This window comes from Anolis carolinensis, unplaced genomic scaffold (genome assembly GCF_035594765.1).
Source record: "Anolis carolinensis isolate JA03-04 unplaced genomic scaffold, rAnoCar3.1.pri scaffold_13, whole genome shotgun sequence".
Taxonomy (NCBI): Eukaryota; Metazoa; Chordata; class Lepidosauria; order Squamata; family Dactyloidae; genus Anolis; species Anolis carolinensis.
Window position 1 is genome coordinate 9,196,406 of NW_026943824.1, and position 20,284 is coordinate 9,216,689.

The following is a 20,284-nucleotide window of genomic DNA, read 5'->3' on the forward strand; positions in this document are numbered from 1 at the left end:
TGGCAAGAGGCAAAGCATGTACTTGCACCTCCCCAGAATCAGTGCCCATGGGATTCTTTCAGCCAGGAAGGTGGGCTTGAGACAGAAGGGGCCCACCCAGCACACTCAGGCTGTCCTTTCATGCCTGTAACAGAATCCTAGAGTTCAAAGAGATCCCAAAGGCCATCCAGTCCAACGCTCTTCCGCCCTGCAGGAAAAGCACCATCAAAGCACTCCTGACAGATAGCCATCCAGCCTCTATTTCAAAGCCTCCAAAGAAGAAGCCTCCACCGGACTCTGAGTTCCACTATTCTTTCAGCCGGGAAGTTCTTCCTAATGTTCAAGTGGAATCTCTTTCTTGTCATTTATTTGTTTACGCCCTTCTCACCCCTAAAGGGACTCACAGAGCACACACACAGCAAACGTTCAAGGCTGATTAACAAGGACACAGACAGAGGTAAAGGCAGTTTTTCCCATCTTACCGTATTTCCCCAAAAATAAGAGAGTGTCTTATATTATTTTTTACTCCCAAAGATGTGCTAGGTCTTATTTTCAGGGGATGTCTTATTTTTCCATGAAGAAGAATTCACATTTATTGTTGAACAAAAAAATGAACATTTATTCTATACTGTACAGTAGTTGTCATCACAAACCAACATAACCAAACCAGACAAACTGTGAATCCTATCAAGAATTTCTTGTTACTACCATTATTTCCATGTACAACTGGTATGTACATTTACCAATCCTGCATGCTATGGTGTTCTGTTTAGCAGGCGCTGAGCATGCTTCCAAACAAACTTTGCTAGGTCTTACTTTCGGGGGAGGCCTTATATTTAGCAATTCAGCAAAACCTCTACTAGGTCTTATGTTTTGGGGATGTCTTATTTTAGGGGAAACAGGGTATTTCCAGCATCCCGGAGGCTGTGCTCGACTCCGACCACAGAGGTGCTGCCGCTCCAACTTCCATGCCGAGGAACTTTTCCTCCCGACTGATGTCCTTAAGGGTGCCTTTATTACGGCTAAAAGCAGAACTATTTATCTACTCACGTTTCTCCTAGGTGGGCCAGTGAACTGGGGCTAATGGCAGGTGCTCAACCCGACCCAGGCTCAAACTGCTGACATTCCGATTGGTGGGGCTTTTCTTCAGTAGAGTGGTTTAGACCACTGTGTATACTCTTATATATAAATATTTTCATTCATTCATCATGTCTCCTCTCAGCCTTCTCTTCTGCAGGCTAAACATGCCCAGCTCTTTAAGCCACTCCTCATAGGGCTTATTCTCTAGACCCTTGATCATTTGAGTCATAGAATCATAGAATCGTAGAGTTGGAAGAGAACTCATGGGCCATCCAGTCCAACCCCCTGCAAGAAGCAAGAAAGTCCCATTCAAAGCCCTCCTCTGGACACATTCAAGCTTGTCTTGTCAACATCTCCCTTCAACTGTGGTGCCCAGAATTGGACCCAGTGTGATTCCAGGTGTGGTCTGACCAAGGCAGAATAGACCTCTCTGGATCTAGCCACTACACTCCTATTTATGTAGAATCCCATTGACTTCTTTAGCCGCTGCATTGCATTGTTGGCTCATGTTTAACTTGTTTTCCACGAGGACTCCAAGATCTTTTTCACACATACTGCTGTCGAGCCAGGCATCGTCTGTATTTCTGCATTTCATTTTTTTCTGCCTATGTGTAGTATCCTGGACTGTTTGTGTACATGAGGCCTCACCAATCTCCTGCCCTTGAGCTCCAAGAAGCCCAAGCCAGTCTGTTCAATGGTCATGAGTTCTGGGATTTGGAAGCCCAAACAGCTGGAGGGCTGGAGTTTGGAAATTCCTGGTATATATTCCACCTTTGTTTGGGGCATACTTGGAGAAGCATAGTTGCCCATCTCTGCTCTACAGTTTTATTTCCACATGGCAAAGCAGCACATAACAGGAATCTTCAAGCAATGACATGAACCTTTGGGGCCGGGCTGTGGCACAGGCTGGTTAGTAGCCAGCTGCAATAAATCACTATGACTAAGAGGTCATGTGTTCGAGGCCAGCACCCGACAATTAAAATAAAAAATAGCCCTGCTTGTTGTTGACCTAAGAAACCCGAAAGATAGTTGCATCTATCAAACAGGAAATTTAGGTACCACTTATGTGGGGAGGCTAATTTAACTAATTTACGACACCATAAAAATCATCCAGCAGCATTTGGAATGAGGAAGTATCCAAGGACTTGGTATCACAGTGGATAATGAAGCAGCTGCTCCCTCTGTGGCTGGAATTGAGCATACCCTCAGGAATCGGAAGCTGGAGAAGGTTAAATTGCCTCTGTCTCTCTGTTCATATGGCATTGAATGTTTGCTATGTATGTATACATTGTGATCCACCCTGAGTCCCCTTTGGGGTGAGAAAGAAGGGCCGAATATAAATACTGTAAATAAAATAATAAATAAATATTAATGCAATGACATGAACCTTGGTTGCAAGTGTATCAATGCACCTGCATCTATCTATATTGGAAAGGTCTCCAAAGGAGTTCCATGACACCATGTGGCGTGGGCAAAAGAAAAGAAAAATGTTTTGACAGGACACTAGAAAGAATAACAACCTCCCCCTTCATTTATTTGGTGTTCAAATTTATAAATGTTATAACATTACACCCTCCCTTCCCAGTTGTGACAATGACGGTGACGTGGCAGCTTGCAATCCATTCTTCTTTAATAAAGCTTTTCTGCTTTGCGTGAGTTTATTTTGGAGACAGAAAAGGGGCCCTGCATCTGACGCCGTGGTTGTATAAGAGGAGGGGGAAACCATGAATGAAATACAGACACGCAAGCTGAGGCAAGCTGTACACACCCACCATAGTACTTGGAAATGTCAAAAATAGATCAGTGGAGTATGTCAGAGGCTCCCGTTTCCAAAATCCAGAGAGAAATTCAGCTGTGGTTAGTTTCTACTTGCTTGGCCATTTGAACTTTGTTGTGGTGCGTTCAAATTAAAGATCCGAAAATGGCCGTTGTTAGAAAGTCATTCCCATGGCAAATGTTTACTCAAACTAAACTTGACCCCATTCTCGTTTTCTTAATACGCTCCTTTGAATTTTCCCAGTAGCAGTCTTTGGCAGCTCTTGCACAAATTCAACCTGGGTTGGGAAAGCAGAAAAAAAATATTTCAGGCATGAGGTCAATTCAAGTTTCATCTACACTGCAGATTGAACTGCATTATATGATCAAGTTTTAGTTTACCATGTTTTACTCATGTTTTAATTTACTATGTCTTATTGGATTGTTTTTGATTATTTTTATCTCAATGCTTAAATTTTTGTTGTAAGTTTACTGTTGTTTCTGTGCATTATCTTGTATTATTTTGATGTGTTTGTACTCATTTGAGGCACTGAATCTTTTCCTTTTTGTTTTATGTCTGCAAACCTCCCTTCGGGGAGAGAAGGCAGTCTAGAATTATATAATAATAATAATAATAATAATAATAATAATAATAATAATAATAATAATAATAATAATAACTTTATTTTTATACCATTATCACCATCACCATCACCATCATGATCACCATATAATACAGTTCAATGCAGTTAGACTGGATAAGGGTAAAAGGTTTCCCCCTGACATTAAGTCCAGTCGGGTCTGACTCTGGAGGTTGATGTTCATTTCCATTTCAAAGCCGAAGAGCTGGTGTTGTCCATAGACGCCTCCAAGATCATGTGTCCGGGATGACTGCATGGAGCACCGTTAATGTCCTACCAGAGCAGTACCTATTGATCTACTCACATTTGCATTTTTGAACTTTTAGGTTGGCAGAAGCTGGGGCTAACAGTGGGAGCTCACCCCACTCTCAGATTTGAACTACCAACCTTTCAGTCAGCAAGTTCAGCAGCTCAGTAGTTTAATCCACTGCACCACCGGGGGCTTGAATTAGATTATATGAGTCTAAACTGTCATTTAATCCATTTCAATCTGCATTATAATGGCAGTGTAGATGGGGCCCATTCAAACACCTGTCTCTTCATATTTCCATAGGGTGCTTCATTTTTTGTCCCAGATGCTGGCCCTTTGTATGCTATAACTTTTGCTATTTTAACCTAGTGTTCATGTGGCCCGCCCTTGGTTTTATTGTTCTACTGTTCTTTTGATTTTGTTTACTGTAGTGTATATTTTCTTTTATTGTATTGTTTAATGCGTTATGATTTGTTGTTTTATATTGTATTATTCTGGGCATGGCCCCATGTAAGCCGCCCCGAGTCCTCGTTGGGGAGATGGTGGCGGGGTATAAATAAAGATTATTATTATTATTATTATTATTATTTTTATTTTTCTGTTTCAGCCAGAGGAAGATTACGTTTACTTGCCTTCCTGGGATACTTGTAGGGAGCAGTAACCTTTTTGACATGATCTTGGAGCTCCTTGGTTAATTTTTCTGGATCATGGGACAAAAAAGCCGGCGACAAGATGACAAAGGCTTTCACCACCTGCAAGAAGTGATACGAAATTAACTACTGTACCTCAAAATGGCATGTTGCAGGTATAAGATCCCCAATTTATGTCTAAGCTGAATTTGCAGCATTACTGGATCGTTGTGGTTACCTCTCCTCGAGTGGGATCTGGGCTGCTGACGACAGCAGATTCAGCCACCGCTGGGTGTTCGCTCAAGGCACTTTCGACCTCAAAGGGGCCGATGCGGTACCTAAGAGAGAATGCAGTCGTTCTTTTGGGGGGCAAAGACAGCAAACAGGCCTGCAAGCAAACCACCAGCAAGCCAACCAGCCAGCTCAAGTGAACCTACCCGGCGGAGTTAATAACATCATCCGACCGTCCGACAAACCAAAAATAGCCCTCTTCATCTTTAACCGCTCTGTCTCCAGTGGTATAAAAATCCCCACGTTCAGTGGCTGCAGTTTTCTCAGGGTTATCCTGGAAACAACCAAATATGTGTTCAACTCGATGCCTAGTCAAGAATCTATTTAGGCCATTGAGCCTCAAGACAATGGAAGAAGGTGTTTGGGGTGTAGTGTGGTTTCCAGGCTATATGGCCATGTTTTAGGAGCATTTTCTCCGGATGTTTCCCCTGCATCTGTGGCCGGCATCTTTAGAAGAAGGTGATTTCTTGGCATACAGAAGGTCCACAAAGTAAGGCCTGTGGGCCAGATGTGGCCCTTGAAGGTACATAACAACAACAATCCTAAGGCTGGATCTACATTGCCATACAGTTCATATTCTGAATCCAGATTATGTGCTTTGAACTGGATTATATAAATCTACACTGCCATATTGTTGATGCATTTTATGTATTCTTATTGCACTATTATGTGCTGCTCTGTAAGCCGCCCCGAGTCCCTTTTGAGAGCTATAAATAAAGTTGTTGTTGTTATTATTATTATTATTATTATTATTATTATTATTATTATTATTATTAGGTTGTTGTGCATTTTACAGGCTGTATGGCCATGTTCCAGAAGCATTCTCTCCTGATGTTTCACCCACATCTATGGAAGGAGGAAGGTACCTCACAACCTCTGAGGATGCTTGCCATAGATGTGGACAAAACGTCAGGAGAGAATGCTTCTAGAACATGGCCATACAGCTCGGAAAATGCACAACAACCTAGTGATTCCAGCCATGAAAGCTTTCGACAACACATTATTACTATTATTATTATTATTATTTCTAGTTCAAATAATCTGGATCCAGAACCTGGATTATATAGCAGTGTAGACAGGATGTACAAATGCTAAAAATTTGGCCAGTCTGCCTAGATGTCCAACTCAAGGGAGAGGTCAAAAAGAAGTGAAGTCTTCTGCTGTGTAAGCGAGAGAAAGGAGCAAAGGGAGGAGACTCATGGCGTTGGCGAGGAGCCTGACCGAATGCAATCCTGACAATGGCCCTCTTCTGAATTCCTATGAAAGGATCCCTTTCACAGCAGGGATCTGATTTGGGAGATTTCTAGAAGCAATTCCTCAGAAGTCCAGGCCATGAGCAAAATCCAACCGTTGCCCCAGTCATACTGCGAACTGAAGCGGCTGCTAAACATAACAACACATACAGCCAAATGTGTATAACCCATGACGATTTACATAATAAATATACACAATATTTACAGAGTGCTGCAATCTTGATATCACAAGCACTATACATGCATGCCTCAATTAACAAAGCCTCTGACAAACAAGCTCCTTTTTAGACAGTCTTTTTATGGCCCTTTTCTTTTTTTTTCTCTGCCTAGCTGCAAGTAGGGAAGAGGAAGCAAGCTTGTTTTCTGCTGCCCTGGAGACTAGGATGCGGAACAATGGCTTCAAATTACAGGAAAGGAGATTCCACCTGAACATTAGGAAGAACTTCCTGACTGTAAGAAGAGCTGTTCAGCAGTGGAACTCTCTGCCCCGAAGTCTGGTGGAAGCTCAAAGTCAGTAGTATATAGATCTCTAATTATGATATATATATTTTAAAAAAAGCTTACCAAGTACTGTGAGAAAATACAAAAAGGCCGCTTCGGTTTAATTTGAATGGCGACTTCCCCTTCTTTTCCTGGAGGCTGAACATTACCTTGGTCATCCACAACCTTTAGAAAGAAAGAAAATTAAAACAGAGCAAATATCCACCTACAGTTTAGCAGATTACTTTATGAGTTTTATGTATATCATGCAAATCACAGGTTGGAAAATATTGGCCTTCCATCTACAACTTGTTGTTCTTGTCTGCTTGACTTTGACACAGCAGAGAAGTGGCAAAGTGGACACACTCTGCTCATCATAGAAAAGGCATTTCATTAGAAACAAAACATCCCAGGAGTATCATAATATTTTTGCCCAACTCTTTGGACTGACGACGGTATTTGTCTTTTGTACCTGGACATTGTATGGTGGAGATGCCTTTCCCATTGACCCCACTTTAATTTTCATTCCTTTTACATTAGAACATATAACAACCTGCAAGAGAGAAAAAAAACATAAATACAGTTGGATGACTCTTACGTCTGGATTCTTTTTAGCTTTTCCCCCACAGTTGAGGCTTTTATTGCTGAATTTCCAGAAAGCACAGTAATCCAAGTAGTTCTCAGACGTGAACTAGGAAACAGTAAATATATTAGGTTGTTGTGTGTTTTCCGGGCTGTATGGCCCTAGACGTGGGCGAAACATCAGGAGAGAATACTTCTGGAACATGGCCATGCAGCCCAGAAAACATACAACAACCCTGTGATTCCAGCCATGAAAGCCTTTGACAACTTAGTAAATATATTGAAGGGCACGCTCCAAATCTGTATCAGATCTAGGACACATGCAGGATGTCTTGCTGCTCCGTGAGTTGAATTACTGAACTTTCTGATATAGAACATTCATAAAATGGAGCACTAAAAAGGGTGTTTGGACAATGTCAGATGACACGGAGCAGGACAAATGTCTAGTGCTGGCATTTTCAGCAGCTGATGGGATCCATATCTCACTAGGGCACCCAAGGCCATTTCCTGAAGGTTCCCGACACGGGTCCTTCTCTCTGCTTTCACCATCCATTTGACCTGCTCTCCTTGGAAGCTTGGAAGAGGAGTGAGAAAGAATAGCAAGTGTTTTTTGTATGTTGTCCTATTTGGCTGAGACACTGATGACTCCACCCAGATAAAGAACGACTCCAGGCCATGCAATCGTGATAAGAAAACATTGTTCAACGTTCATTTAGGAAAAAGGCTTCAACATCCTAGACAGCTCTTTTGAAGTTCATATAAAGTTCATACTTCCTTCTGGCATGAAAATCACCAGCTCCTCTCCTATTAGCAAGACCTGAACGACACATCTCACAGCATAAAATTTGGCGGAAGGAAACCAATACAAGGAGCCATCTGAGGTGCTGAATAAATCCAGGTATTAAAAGTGCTGAATCTATTTTGGGAATAGGGTTTACAATATGGATACCTCCTTTGAAATCTGGAATAAATATCCAGAGTGGATACATCGCCCCACTATCCCTGCAATTCACCTTTGTCCAAATTTATTTATTTATTTATTTACAGTATTTATATTCCGCCCTTCTCACCCCGAAGGGGACTCAGGGCGGATCACATTATACACACACAGGGCAAACATTCAATCCCCATATACAGTAGAGTCTCACTTATCCAACACTCGCTTATCCAACGTTCTGGATTATCCAACACATTTTTGTAGTCAATGTTTTCAATATATCGTGATATTTTGGTGCTAAATTCATAAATACAGTAATTACTACATAGCATTACTGCGTATTGAACTACTTTTTCTGCCAAATTTGTTGTCTAACATGATGTTTTGGTGCTTCATTTGTAAAATCATAACCTAATTTGATGTTTAATAGGCTTTTCCTTAATGCCTCCTTATTATCCAACATATTCGCTTATCCAACATTCTGCCGGCCCGTTTATGTTGGATAAGTGAGACAGAGACAGACAGATGCAGAGGCAATTTAACCTTCTCCTGAGGGATGTTTGATTCTGGCCACAGGGGGGAGCAGCTGCTTCATAATCCACTCTGACCGCACTTCCTCATTCCAACATTGTAAATTAGTTAAATTTGCCTCCCCACTTTTTATAAGTGGTACCTTATTTCCTACTTAATAGATGCAACTATCTTTCGGGTTGCTAGGTCAGCAACGAGCAGGGGCTATTTTTTTTAAAAAATTAATTGACAGGTGCTCACCCCGCCACGGGCTGGCCTCGATGACCTCCTGGTCAGAGTGATTTATTGCAGCAGGCTGCTTTACCAGCCTGTGCCACAGCCTGGCCCAAAGGTGATTTGCACCTATACCTGCTTGCATTTCCTATGCTATCCCATTCCTAAGCACCCGTCTTTAAATCCTGGATCCAAACAATCAATTTCCAAGTAGGATGAGAGGCTGCATGCAGTCGTTGAAAATAAAAAGGAGCATTACTGTTTCCGTTTGTCCGTATCCTTCATAGATATCCAGCCCTGTTTGTTTTTTCCATTGCTCAAACACTTCAGGGATGAGGGGTTCCCCTCCGGTCAAACAGTGCTTCAGGCTCATGAATTTATACCTAGGTAAGAAATGGCTGCAATTAGTGATTTCCCAGTTCTAGGAAAATGACCTTTGGATTTGTTTGCACGTATTTTGCTTGTATAATCTCTTGCATAACCTCGTCCTGCTCCATAACCACTTTCCTCAGTTAAACTGTTTTTGTTCAAGTTATTTACTGCTTTGCAAAATATGAAACCCCCTGATTTGTGTAGAATAACAGTGTGCATTATATACACACATACACAGGCAAGATGTACACATTTACAGGCAAGATTTACACATTTCCTTCAGTGATCAAACTTTTTGGAGATTTATCAATGGTGCTGGTGGAACTGAACCTTGAAGCTCAAGAATCCAAGGAAGTCACAGTACCTGCTGAGATCGTGTTGAACCAACATCTGGTATGCAGTGGGAGCCGTGCAGAAAGTAGTGACTGGGTATCTGGTGAGCGTCTAGATGGAGAAAGGGAGGGACAAGCATGACTTCAACTGCAAAATCCTACCTTGGAACACGGCATTTGCCAACAATAAAACATGGAATATATTATTCACTGGATGAATGACAGAAGATTATTTGTGAACATGATGGATACATAGCATCCATCATAAAGTTATGCAAAAAAAAAAGGGCAATTGGACACTTGGCCCAGTCTACAGTGGGCTTGACAGTCCATTGGCTCCTTAAATTCTCAATTTGTGAGCCAGGATGGTGTATTGGCTTTTAGGCCTGTTCCTGGGGTTATTTTGGGCACTGAGCCAGAAAATTGCATTGGATAAACCACATTGTTATCATGCTTTCTTATGTTTGAGTAGATGAGGTAGATGGCATATGTTCTGTATCTCAAAAACAAGAGCTGATAGGGCAAAGCTGATGTCATGTTTGGAATCAGTCGGTCACATATACCCAGAAACAGGTCTAACATTTGAGGCACTGAAACGTGTGCTGGCCAGTGTGATAGAAAACTGACTTATCTTAAAGAAGAATGTTAGTCCATCTGGGATCATAGAACAATATTTCCAGACTTGAGTCTTTCCAGCCTAGAGACACCAAGGATTTGAACCTGAGATTTTTGCGTGCAAAGAACCTTTCTCGAAAAGGGAACTGCATTTTCATTTGTGGAGAAAAGCAGCCTTATTATTATTATTATTATTATATTGTATGACACAGCAAACAAGACAGATATGCTGGATTTCATTTCACAAAATCACAAGTCGAACACTTCCCAAGTGTCTAGGACTGTGTGATGTATTTTCGGATGATGTGCGCCGATCCCAGTAGGGTGGCCTTTTGCAGTTGGCAGATTGTAATTTTGTCAATGTCTATTGTTTCCAAATGCCGGCTGAGATCTTTTGGCACAGCACAGTGTCGATCACTATTATTATTATTATTATTATTATTATTATTATTATTATTATTATTATTATTATTATTGAATAGCTTCATGATGTCTTGGCCAATGGCTAGTGAGAAGTCCTCCATCCAAGTTCTAACTGGCCTCAGAAGGAGACAGGAGCAGCTCGCATCTGTTGCACCTCTCCCTTTGCTATTTACTTTATCTTTATGTGCTATGCTTTATTGAGCTCCCGCTGTTAGCCCCAGCTTCTGCCAACCTAGCAGTTTGAAGACATGCAAATGTGAGTAAATCAATAGGTACCGCTCTGGCGGGAACGTAACGGTGCTCCATGCAGTCATGCCAGCAATATGACCTTGGAGGTGTCTACAGACAATGCTGGCTCTTCGGCTTAGGAATGGAGATGAGCACCAACCCTCAGAATCGGACATGACTGGACTTAATGCCAGGGGAAAACCTTTACCATTACCTTAAACTGGAAAGCAGGGAACTTTCAATTTGTTAATGACTTGTAAGATGTCCCTGAAGGTTTTTTTTTTGTTGAATGACAGAAGTAGACATGCCCCAAATAAATATACACATATAAATAAATACATATTCCATCGGCACATTATTTTTTCCTTACGTTTGCTATGACAGCAGGATCAAACCGTGGCAGGTGATGAACAAAAACACATGACCCATTGAGCCATGGAGAAAACAGGCTGCTCCAGGCTGCCTTCACCCACCCGGTGTCTGATGTATTCCAAAATATATCGGATGTACCCAGATTCATCCAGTGCCTGTTGAGGAGAAAGTAATGGATATGAAGCTAAAATGTTGACTAATGGCACCCGCCTTCTGGAAAGCAGATTACAGGATGATTCAGCAAAGGCTTTGCACATTGACCTTAGAAATCTCAGTGAGAGCTGAAGAAGGAGTGTGGAGTCCATGTGGGGAAATCAGATCCAAATAGCTAAAGTATTTATTTTATAGCCCAACGTTCATATAGGATAAGGAGTCAAAGAGGATCACAAAATTCACTCGGTGGTCTCGAGTCAGTCAGTTCTTCTTTGGCTAGATCTACACTGCTATATAATCCAATTTCTGATTCCAGATTATCTGCTTTGAACTGGATTATATGGCAGTGTAGACCCATATAATCCAGTTCAAAGCGGATGGTGTGGATTATATGTTTTGATCATCTGGATTGGACAAGGCTTTAGCACACAGCAGGTTAAGCCACCAGCTGCAGTAAATCTTGTCAATCAAGAGGTTGACAGTTTGAAGCCCAGATCAGGGTGAGCTCCTGACCTTTCGCCCAGTTTCTGGCTACCTAGCAATTCGAAAGCAAAATGGGAGTAGATAAATAAGTACTGCTTTAAAAAGTGGGGTGGTATTTTAAGGCACCCATAAGGAAATGCCAGAAAAATGCCAGCGGTTCAATCAGAGGATGAAGTTTACAAACAAAGCTCTTTGGGCAGGGAGATGGAATGACATCACCCCCCCCCCCCGGGCCAGAACTGAGCACAAGCCTCCAAGATGCCAAAGATGGGAAAAGCCTATATATACCTCTATCTATGTACAATTGTCTGTCTTGTCAGTGTATAAATGGCATTGAATGTTTTCTGTACATCTATGTTTCGTGCTCCGCCCTGAGTCCCCTTCGGGGTGAGAAGGGTGGAATATAAATACTGTAAATAAATAAATTATATGGCAGTGTAAATCCAGCCTGATGTATAATCCAGTTCAAAGCGGATCATCTGGGTTATATGGGAGTGTAGATGGGGCCTCAATCTAATCAACCTCACAAGCTTGGTGTGAGGAGAAAGTGGAAGAGAACTAATGCACCAGCCTTTAATTCATTGGGGAAAAGATAGGATCAAAATAAGACATAAAAAGAAATGTGGTAAATGCATATTACCTGCCACTGGCTGCAAATCCAATCCCAAAGCAATGGGACTGTTCCACCATCTTGGGTGATCCGGTGCTTCCGCTTGTGAAATAGATGAGGGATGGGTCCTGGTTTTTTGTCTTCACGCAGTCATGCTTGTCAGGCGCTGCTCTTAAAAACAAGGAGGACTTATGATATCAGCATGCAAAACATAGCACCTTGATGATGCTTGCACATTTATTTCATGCATGAAACCATGCCAGGTGTTTCCAGCAACTTGTGTCAAGCATCAGAAATATTTTCCTTCTTTTAAAAAACAAAGACAAATTTTTTTTAACAGTGTAAAACACTACATTTCTGTTGTGACATTCCCTGAATAGAGTGCCCATGGCACACAGCTGAAGAATGAAAGAGAGTGTAGTGGATGGATTCATCACAATTGTTTCTTGCTCATTCAATGGAATATCTTCTGGAACACCTACTGGAGCAGGTCCCTGAAGTTCAGCCAACCGTCCCTGCCACTTTCAGAGATGATGAGTTTGGTTTTCAGAAACTTGCATTCAGACGCAATGGAATCCACAGCAGGGGCCAACGTATCACTGACTGCAATGCATTTGGCTTTGGAGGCCTGGAGTCTATAGATAATGTCTTTTGCTGTTAGTTGGGATGTTCCCGGAATGAAAACAATGCCTAGAATAGAAGCAGGGAACGAAATGAGAGTGCCATTAGCAAAGTTTATTCAATTTCTCTCTAATGTAGTGTAGCAATAAAAAATACTGGATTGTGGCTCAGGAGACCCAGTAAGTATTGGATTGGAGGAGGGCAAACAAATTGAACCTTAATCCAGACAGGACAGAGGTGCTCCTGGTGAGTTACATTGCACCTTGAAGAGTATCCAGAGAGCCTTGTGAAACTACAGAAGCTAGGATACCACAGAATAGAGCGATAGTATTGTTGAAGGCTTTCATGGCTGGAATCAAAGGGTTGTTGTGTGTTTTCCAGGCTGTATGGCCATGTTCCAGAAGTATTCTCTCCTGACGTTTCACCCACATCAATGGCAGGCATCCTCAGAGGTTGTGAAGTATGCCTGCCATAGATGTGGGCAAAATGTCAGGAGAGAATACTTCTGGAACATGGCCATACAGCCCGGAAAAAAACACAACAACCCAGAGCAATAGTAGTTAAAGTGCTGTCAAATAGCAATAACTGTGCAATGTGGATACACTAAAGCAGGGGTCCCCAAACTAAGGCCCGGGGGCCGGATGCGGCCCATCAAAGCTATTTATCCGGCCCCCACGCACAAGGGCAGAAGCGGGTTGGGCTAACTGACCCAAGGGGTCTCTTCTTCTCTTCCAAACCTTATTATTATTATTATTATTATTATTATTATTATTATTATTATTATTATTATTAACATTGAGGCTGGATGGCCATCTGTCAGGGATGCTTTGCTTGTGCTTTTGGTGCCCAGAGGGTTGGACTAAATGGCCCAAGGGGTCTCTTCCAACCCTCTTAATAATAATAATAATAATAATAATAATAATAATAATAATAATAATAATAACAACAACAACATTGAGGCTGGGTGGCCATCTGTCAGGGATGCTTTGCTTGTGCTTTTGGTGCACAGAGGCAGAAGGGGGTTGGACTCAATGGCCCAAAGGGTCTCTTCCAACCCTCTTTGATATTATTATTGTTGTTGTTTGTTGTTGTTGTTGTTAATTATTATTATTTATTATTTATTATTATTATTATTATTAATTATTAATTATTATTGCTTGGTGGCCAACTATAGTCTGGCCCTCCAACGGTCTGAAGGATCGTGAACTGGCCCCCTGTTTTAAAAATTTGGGGACCCCTGCACTAAATCATACAGATGAACTCTGTTTGAAATAGTTCTGCATAGTTCTGCACAGAGATGTAAATTGCCTGACATTTGTGACATTGGTGGAGTGTGTTTCTCCTTCACCAGAGACATAAACAGAAGGGACACTGCTTTGCTTGGACCACATTATTGAGTCCCTTTCTACACTGCCATATAAAATCCAGATTATCTGCTTTGAATTGGATTATATGGCAGTGAAGACTCTATAATTCAGTTTAACCCCCAGTGGCACAGTAGGTTAAACCCTTGTGCCAGCAGGACTGCTGGCTTTGAAGGTTGGGTTGCTGACCTGAAGGTTGCTGTTTCAAATCCAACCTGGAGAGAGTGCAGCTCCAGCTCCAGAAGGGACATGAGAAAAGCCTCCCACAAGGATGGTAAAAACATCAAAACATCAAGGTGTCTCCTGAGCAATGTCTTTGTAGATGGCCAATACTCTCACACCAGAAGCAACTTGCAGTTTCTCAAGTCACTCCTGACATTAAAAAAAATCTGGATTATATGTCAGTGTAAATGGGGTCTGAGAGTGAAGACTCTCCTCCATTAATAAGAGCAGGGGTCCCCAAACTAAGGCCCGGGGGCCGGATGCGGCCCATCGAAGCCATTTATCCGGCCCCCATGGCACAAGGACAGAAGGGGGTTGGGCTAAATGACCCAAGGGGTCTCTACTTCTCTTCCAACCATCATCATCATCATCATCATTACTATTATTATTATTATTATTATTATTATTATTATTATTATTATTAACATTGAGGCTGAGTGGCCATCTGTCAGGGGTGCTTTGCTTGTTCTTTTGGTACACAAAGGCAGAAGGGGGTTGGACTCAATGGCCCAAAGGGTCTCTTGCAACCCTTTTGTTGTTGTTGTTGTTGTTGTTATTATTGCTCAGTGGCCAACTATAGTCCGGCCCTCCAACGGTCCAAAGGATCATGAACTGGCCCCCTGTTTAAAAAGTTTGGGGACCCTTGAATAAGAGAATGTGAATCCTGGTTGATTGCCATTCTCTCATGAAAGGGAGAGCAGCCCAGTTCCCAATTTCAACTGGCAATTCTAGTGGGAGTTTCCACAAATATAATTAATTTTGTTTGGGGATGCAGCAGCAAATGAATTTTAATTCAGACACAAACTAACCGTGATGCCTAGAGACAAGGGATGGGATGGATAACATGAGGATGTGGTGATTTTATTCACTGCTGCCCTTGCAATATCTACATATTTACTGACCTGTTCGCATAGAGGCCACGTTCAGTAACCACCACTCTGGAATCCGCGGCAGAACCGTCATGATTTTGTCACCTCTTTGCAAGCCACACGGTCCTGTGAGGACATTGGCTGCCTTTCGGGACAGGAGCCCCAGTTCCTCAAAACTCCACTTTGCCTCTTCCCTCTGGTCATTCACCCACCAGAAAGCTGGGTTTGGAGGCCTCTTGCCAGCCTAGGAGTTAGGAAACAAGAGGGACGATAGGAAAACATGTTGTCACAGTGACTTATTTACATGTAAATTGGATAGATGTCCCATGCACAGACGTATCTTAGGAGCAGACAGTTATCTATCTAAAAATAATGTTGTTGATTGCAAGGCTACCTTTTCCACTTGCGTCCACTGGTCCAGAACATCACTTGCAAAATTGAAATACTCAGGCACTTCCTGTTTGCCCCGGCTTATATCTTCGAAGTCTGGGATGACGAGAGAGGCCAGGGATCTCCTGGAATGGCGGAGGAATGTACGAGGAAAGTGGAGACTCCAGAAACATTTCAACAAGGTCTTCATTGCATTGGATAACCTGAGAACGTATCACTCTGCTCTGTTTCTCTGCAACAACATTGTTTCCAAAGGAGAACATTAAAATATTTGAAAGCCTTGAGGACTACAAGACCAGGGCTGGACCAAGACATTTTGCTGCCTAAGGTGAAGGATGGCATCCCTCTCCCTTGTCACCTATATATATAAAAGAGTGATGGAATCAGGGCACCGGACAAAACAACAAAATTACAGGCCCCCCAACCTCGAAATTTGGCGGCTCTAGGTTGATACAACAAAAAGAAAAGAAAAATAAAGTCCTAATTAAAGGGAGAGCAATAATTGTTTTTATCCAATTGCTGCCAGTTGGAGGGCTAAGCTCCGCACATAGACCCCCTCTATCGTCACCACTTTCACAGTACACAAACAACCAAATGCATACTAAACATAAAGACAACCATACAACACACATTCAATACCACAACTACCTCGACAATTTCTCACCAACACCACCAGACAAGCCACAGCAACGCGTGGCCAGGCACAGCTAGTTTAATATATAGAGTCAAACTGGGCTAGAGACTGGGTGTGAATTCTGAACTGGTGCTGAAGCAATATGTTCCAGTGCACATGAAAGCATGTCTACACTGGCCTGTTATTCTGAAAGGGGATAAATGTATGACAGTTAAGGCTGGATCTACACTGCCCAGGACCTAGTCCCACAATTGTCTGCTTATCTCAGATTATTTGGCAGTGTAGACTCATATAATCCAGTTCAAAGCAGATACTGTGGATTGTGTTGTCAAAAACTTTCAGAATTTGACAACACAGTCCGTTGTGTTGTCATGGCTGGAATCACTGAGTTTATGTGAGTTTTCCGGGCTGTCTGGCCATGTTCCAGAAGCATTTTCTCCTGACATTTCACCCACATCTATGGCAGGGATCCTAAGAGGTTGTGAGGTCTGTTGGAAACTAGGCAAATGGGCTTTGTATATCTGTGGAATGTCCAGGGTGGGACTTTCCCCCAGGCAGGAAGCAGCCAGGCCTTGAAGCTGCAAGACTATTCAATGCTAATCAAGGTGGCCAATTGCAACATTCACACTTGCCTCAAACAGACAAAGAGTTCTTTCTCCCATCCTGGACTTTCCACAGATATATAAACCCCATTGTCTAGTTCCCAACAGACCTCACAACCTCTGAGGATGTCTTCTTGCCTGGGGGAATCCTTTGTTGGGAGGTGTGAGCTGGCTCTTTGTTGCATCCTCTCAACAGTTGAGAATGATGAAGTTTGCCATCTTAATTAGCATTGAATGGCCTTGAAGCTTCAAAGCCTGGCTGCTTCCTGCCTGGGGGAATCCTTTATAGCAGGGGTCCCCAAACTTTTTAAACAGGGGGCCAGTTCACGATCCTTCGGACAGTTGGAGGGCCGGACTATAGTTGGCCACTGAGTAATAATAATAATAATAATAATAATAATAATAATAATAATAAACAACAACAATAACAACAACAATAATAATAATAAAGAGGGTTGGAAGAGACCCTTTGAGCCATTGAGTCCAATCCCCTTCTGCCTTTGTGCACCGAAAGCACAAGCAAAGCACCCCTGACAGATGGCCACCCAGCCTCAATGTTAATAATAATAATAATAATAATAATAATAATAATAATAATAATAAAGAGGGTTGGAAGAGACCCCTTGGGCCATTTAGTCCAATTCCCTTCTGCTTTTGTGCATCAAAAGCACAAGCAAAGCACCCCTGACAGATGGCCACCCAACCTCAATGTTAATAATAATAATAATAATAATAATAATAATAATAATAATAACAATAATAATAATAATAAAGAGGGTTGGAAGAGACCCCATGGGCCATTTAGTCCAATCCCCTTCTGCTTTTGTGCATCAAAAGCACATGCAAAGCACCCCTGGAAGATGGCCACCCAACCTCAATGTTAATAATAATAATAATAATAATAATAATAATAAAGAGGGTTGGAAGAGACCCCTTGGGCCATTTAGTCCAATCCCCTTCTGCTTTTGTGCACCAAAAGCACAAGCAAAGCACCCCTGACAGATGGCCACCCAGCCTCAATAATAATAATAATAATAATAATAATAATAATAATAATAATAATAATAATAATAATGGTTGTAAGAGAATAAGAGACCCCTTGGGTCATTTAGCCCAACCCCCTTCTGCCCTTGTGCCGTGGGGGCCGGATAAATGGGTTCGATGGGCCGCATCCGGCCCCCGGGCCTTAGTTTGGGGACCCCTGCTTTATAGTATTGAGCATTGGCAGTTAAAGTGTCAAACTGTACTCTACAGTGTCGAGGCACCTTTACTAATCACTAGCCATTTCCTGTGCAGAAAGCAGCACTTTGAGTACAGTAAACATTTGCTTGGGCTGACATTTCCAGCACAGAGAAACAGAACTGGCTCTGCGCTTGTCCTCTGGCTCCTACTTTGGGGTAGGAAAGGGGCTATAGTCCCCCAATAACTGGAAAGAGTCACAACTTGACACTGACTTGTATTTTGTTTTGGTTTCCTGTTGATTCTACAGCTTAGGATCATAGGCTGGATCTCCACTGCTACATAAAGGCAGTTTCAGAATGCTGAACTGGATTATATAACAGTGTGTATACCAAGCATGGGCAAACTTGGGCCCTCCGGGTGTTTTGGACTTCAACAGCCGGTAGGCTGTTAGGAATGGTGGGAGTTGAAGTCCAAAACACCCAGAGGGCCCAAGTTTGCCCATGCTTGGTATAGATTCATATACTCCAGTTCAAGCTGCATTCTAAAACTGCCTTATGTGGCAGTGGAAATACACCAATAGAATCATGGAGCTGAAAAAGACCTCAAGTGCCACCAAGTCCAACCCCCTTCTGCTAAGCAGGAGGACACAATCCAAGCCCTCCTGACAGATGGCCATCCAGCCTCTTCTTCTAAACCTTCACCAGACTCCCAGGCAGCATATGACAGGGTCTTACCGTTGGGAAGATCTTCCTAATATCTAAATTGGGGTCTCTTCTCAGTCAAGGCGGGATCTCTCCTCTTCCTTGGAGCAAAGATCTCAAGGCAGGAAAGGGAGAGAGAGGCTCAAATGCTGTCTCCGCCCAAGTTCGAGGAAAGTTGCTGGCTGCCACCCCTTTGGACCTCTTCCAGTTCAGGCGCCTGAGGACAAATGCGGGAGGTGAGTGGGAGGGGGAGATGCCAGAGAGCGGCCAATGGACCCCCCCAGAAGCTCTTGCAAACTGCTTTCTGTTCCCTTCCCTTGGTGCCATTAGTTCATGGCCAGGGGTCATTTCAGGTGAAGGGCGAAGGCTGCAGGAGAGGCAAGGAGACGGGTTCCTCTGCCAGGGAGAATGGCTTGGGGGAGGAAGGCCAGAAAGTCTGTTTTCCCTGCATGGCACCAGCCTCCCTTCCCCTTCTGGCTTTGCACAGGCCTCTTTTGTCCCTAGTGGGATAAGAGAAGGGACAAATAGGTGCTCCATCTTGCCTTGTTTGCAGAAAAGACAGGCCAGAACACCCAGCAAGAGCCCTCTGGGGCTGCCAGGACTTTGCTTTCAGGGTAACGCAAGCCACTCTTTCTTATTTCCCAGGGTCCAAATCAGCATGCCACCTTGGGACCCCTTTCATTAGGACTGCAGAATGGATCCACAAGTGCAAGAGGCAGCAGCTTGTTTCCATGGATCCCCAAACCAAATGATACAGCTTCCCTTTAAATGGTTTTTTTATGCTGTCAGAAGTGACTTATTTATTTATTATTCAAACTTATATGCCGCCACTCCCCTAGAGCTCGGGGCGGCTTACAAGAACAGTCTAAAATCAACAATTTAAAAACATCTTTAAAAACATCTTAAAAACATCCTAAAAGCACCTTTTAAAACATCAATAACAGAACTCAAAAGCCTGCCGAAACAGGTGTGTCTTACATGCCCTGTAGAAGGCCAACAAGTCCCGCAAGGCACGGACTTCAGGTGGCAAGGTGTTCCAGAGAGAAGGCGCCACTGCTGAGAAGGCTCTGCGTCTAGTTGCTGTTAGACGCAAGGTCTTAACACTGGGGACTTCCAATAGGTCTTGATCCTCAGAACGGAGGGATCTCTGGGGTTTGTAGGGAGTGAGGCGGTCCCTCAGGTACATCGGCCCTAGACCATGTAAGGCTTTAAAGGTAAGCACCATCACTTTGAAAGTGATTGGTAACTCAATTGGTAACCAGTGCAGCTGTAGTAAGATTGGTGTTATGTGACTTGAGAACATACTGCAAGTTGCTTCCATTGTGAGAGAATTGGCCATCTACGGAGATGTTGCTGGGAGGCTTCTCTCATGTCCCCACAAGCTAGAGCTGACAGATGAGAGCTCACCCCATCTTACAGATTCGAACCAGCAACCTTCAGGTCAGCAACCCAACCTTCCGGTCAGCAGTTCAGCTGGCACAAGGGTTCAA

The 20,284-nt window shown here is 42.9% G+C and overlaps 1 protein-coding gene across 1 annotated transcript; it reads right to left on the bottom strand.

Annotated features, from left to right (window-relative positions):
• Nucleotides 1-2,567: 2,567 nt before the first annotated feature.
• LOC100563167 (acyl-coenzyme A synthetase ACSM5, mitochondrial) lies at nucleotides 2,568-19,108 on the bottom strand. Its single transcript, XM_008119613.3, has 14 exons — nucleotides 18,828-19,108; nucleotides 15,680-15,907; nucleotides 15,319-15,529; nucleotides 12,692-12,899; nucleotides 12,240-12,380; nucleotides 10,962-11,118; nucleotides 9,358-9,437; nucleotides 8,881-9,004; nucleotides 6,831-6,911; nucleotides 6,443-6,544; nucleotides 4,772-4,899; nucleotides 4,573-4,672; nucleotides 4,338-4,457; nucleotides 2,568-3,113 (listed from the first exon to the last, which is right to left on the bottom strand). Exons 2-14 carry the CDS (start codon nucleotides 15,863-15,865, stop codon nucleotides 3,027-3,029), a joined length of 1,725 nt encoding a protein of 574 aa, XP_008117820.1. The 5' UTR covers nucleotides 15,866-15,907; nucleotides 18,828-19,108; the 3' UTR covers nucleotides 2,568-3,026.
• Nucleotides 19,109-20,284: the final 1,176 nt, after the last annotated feature.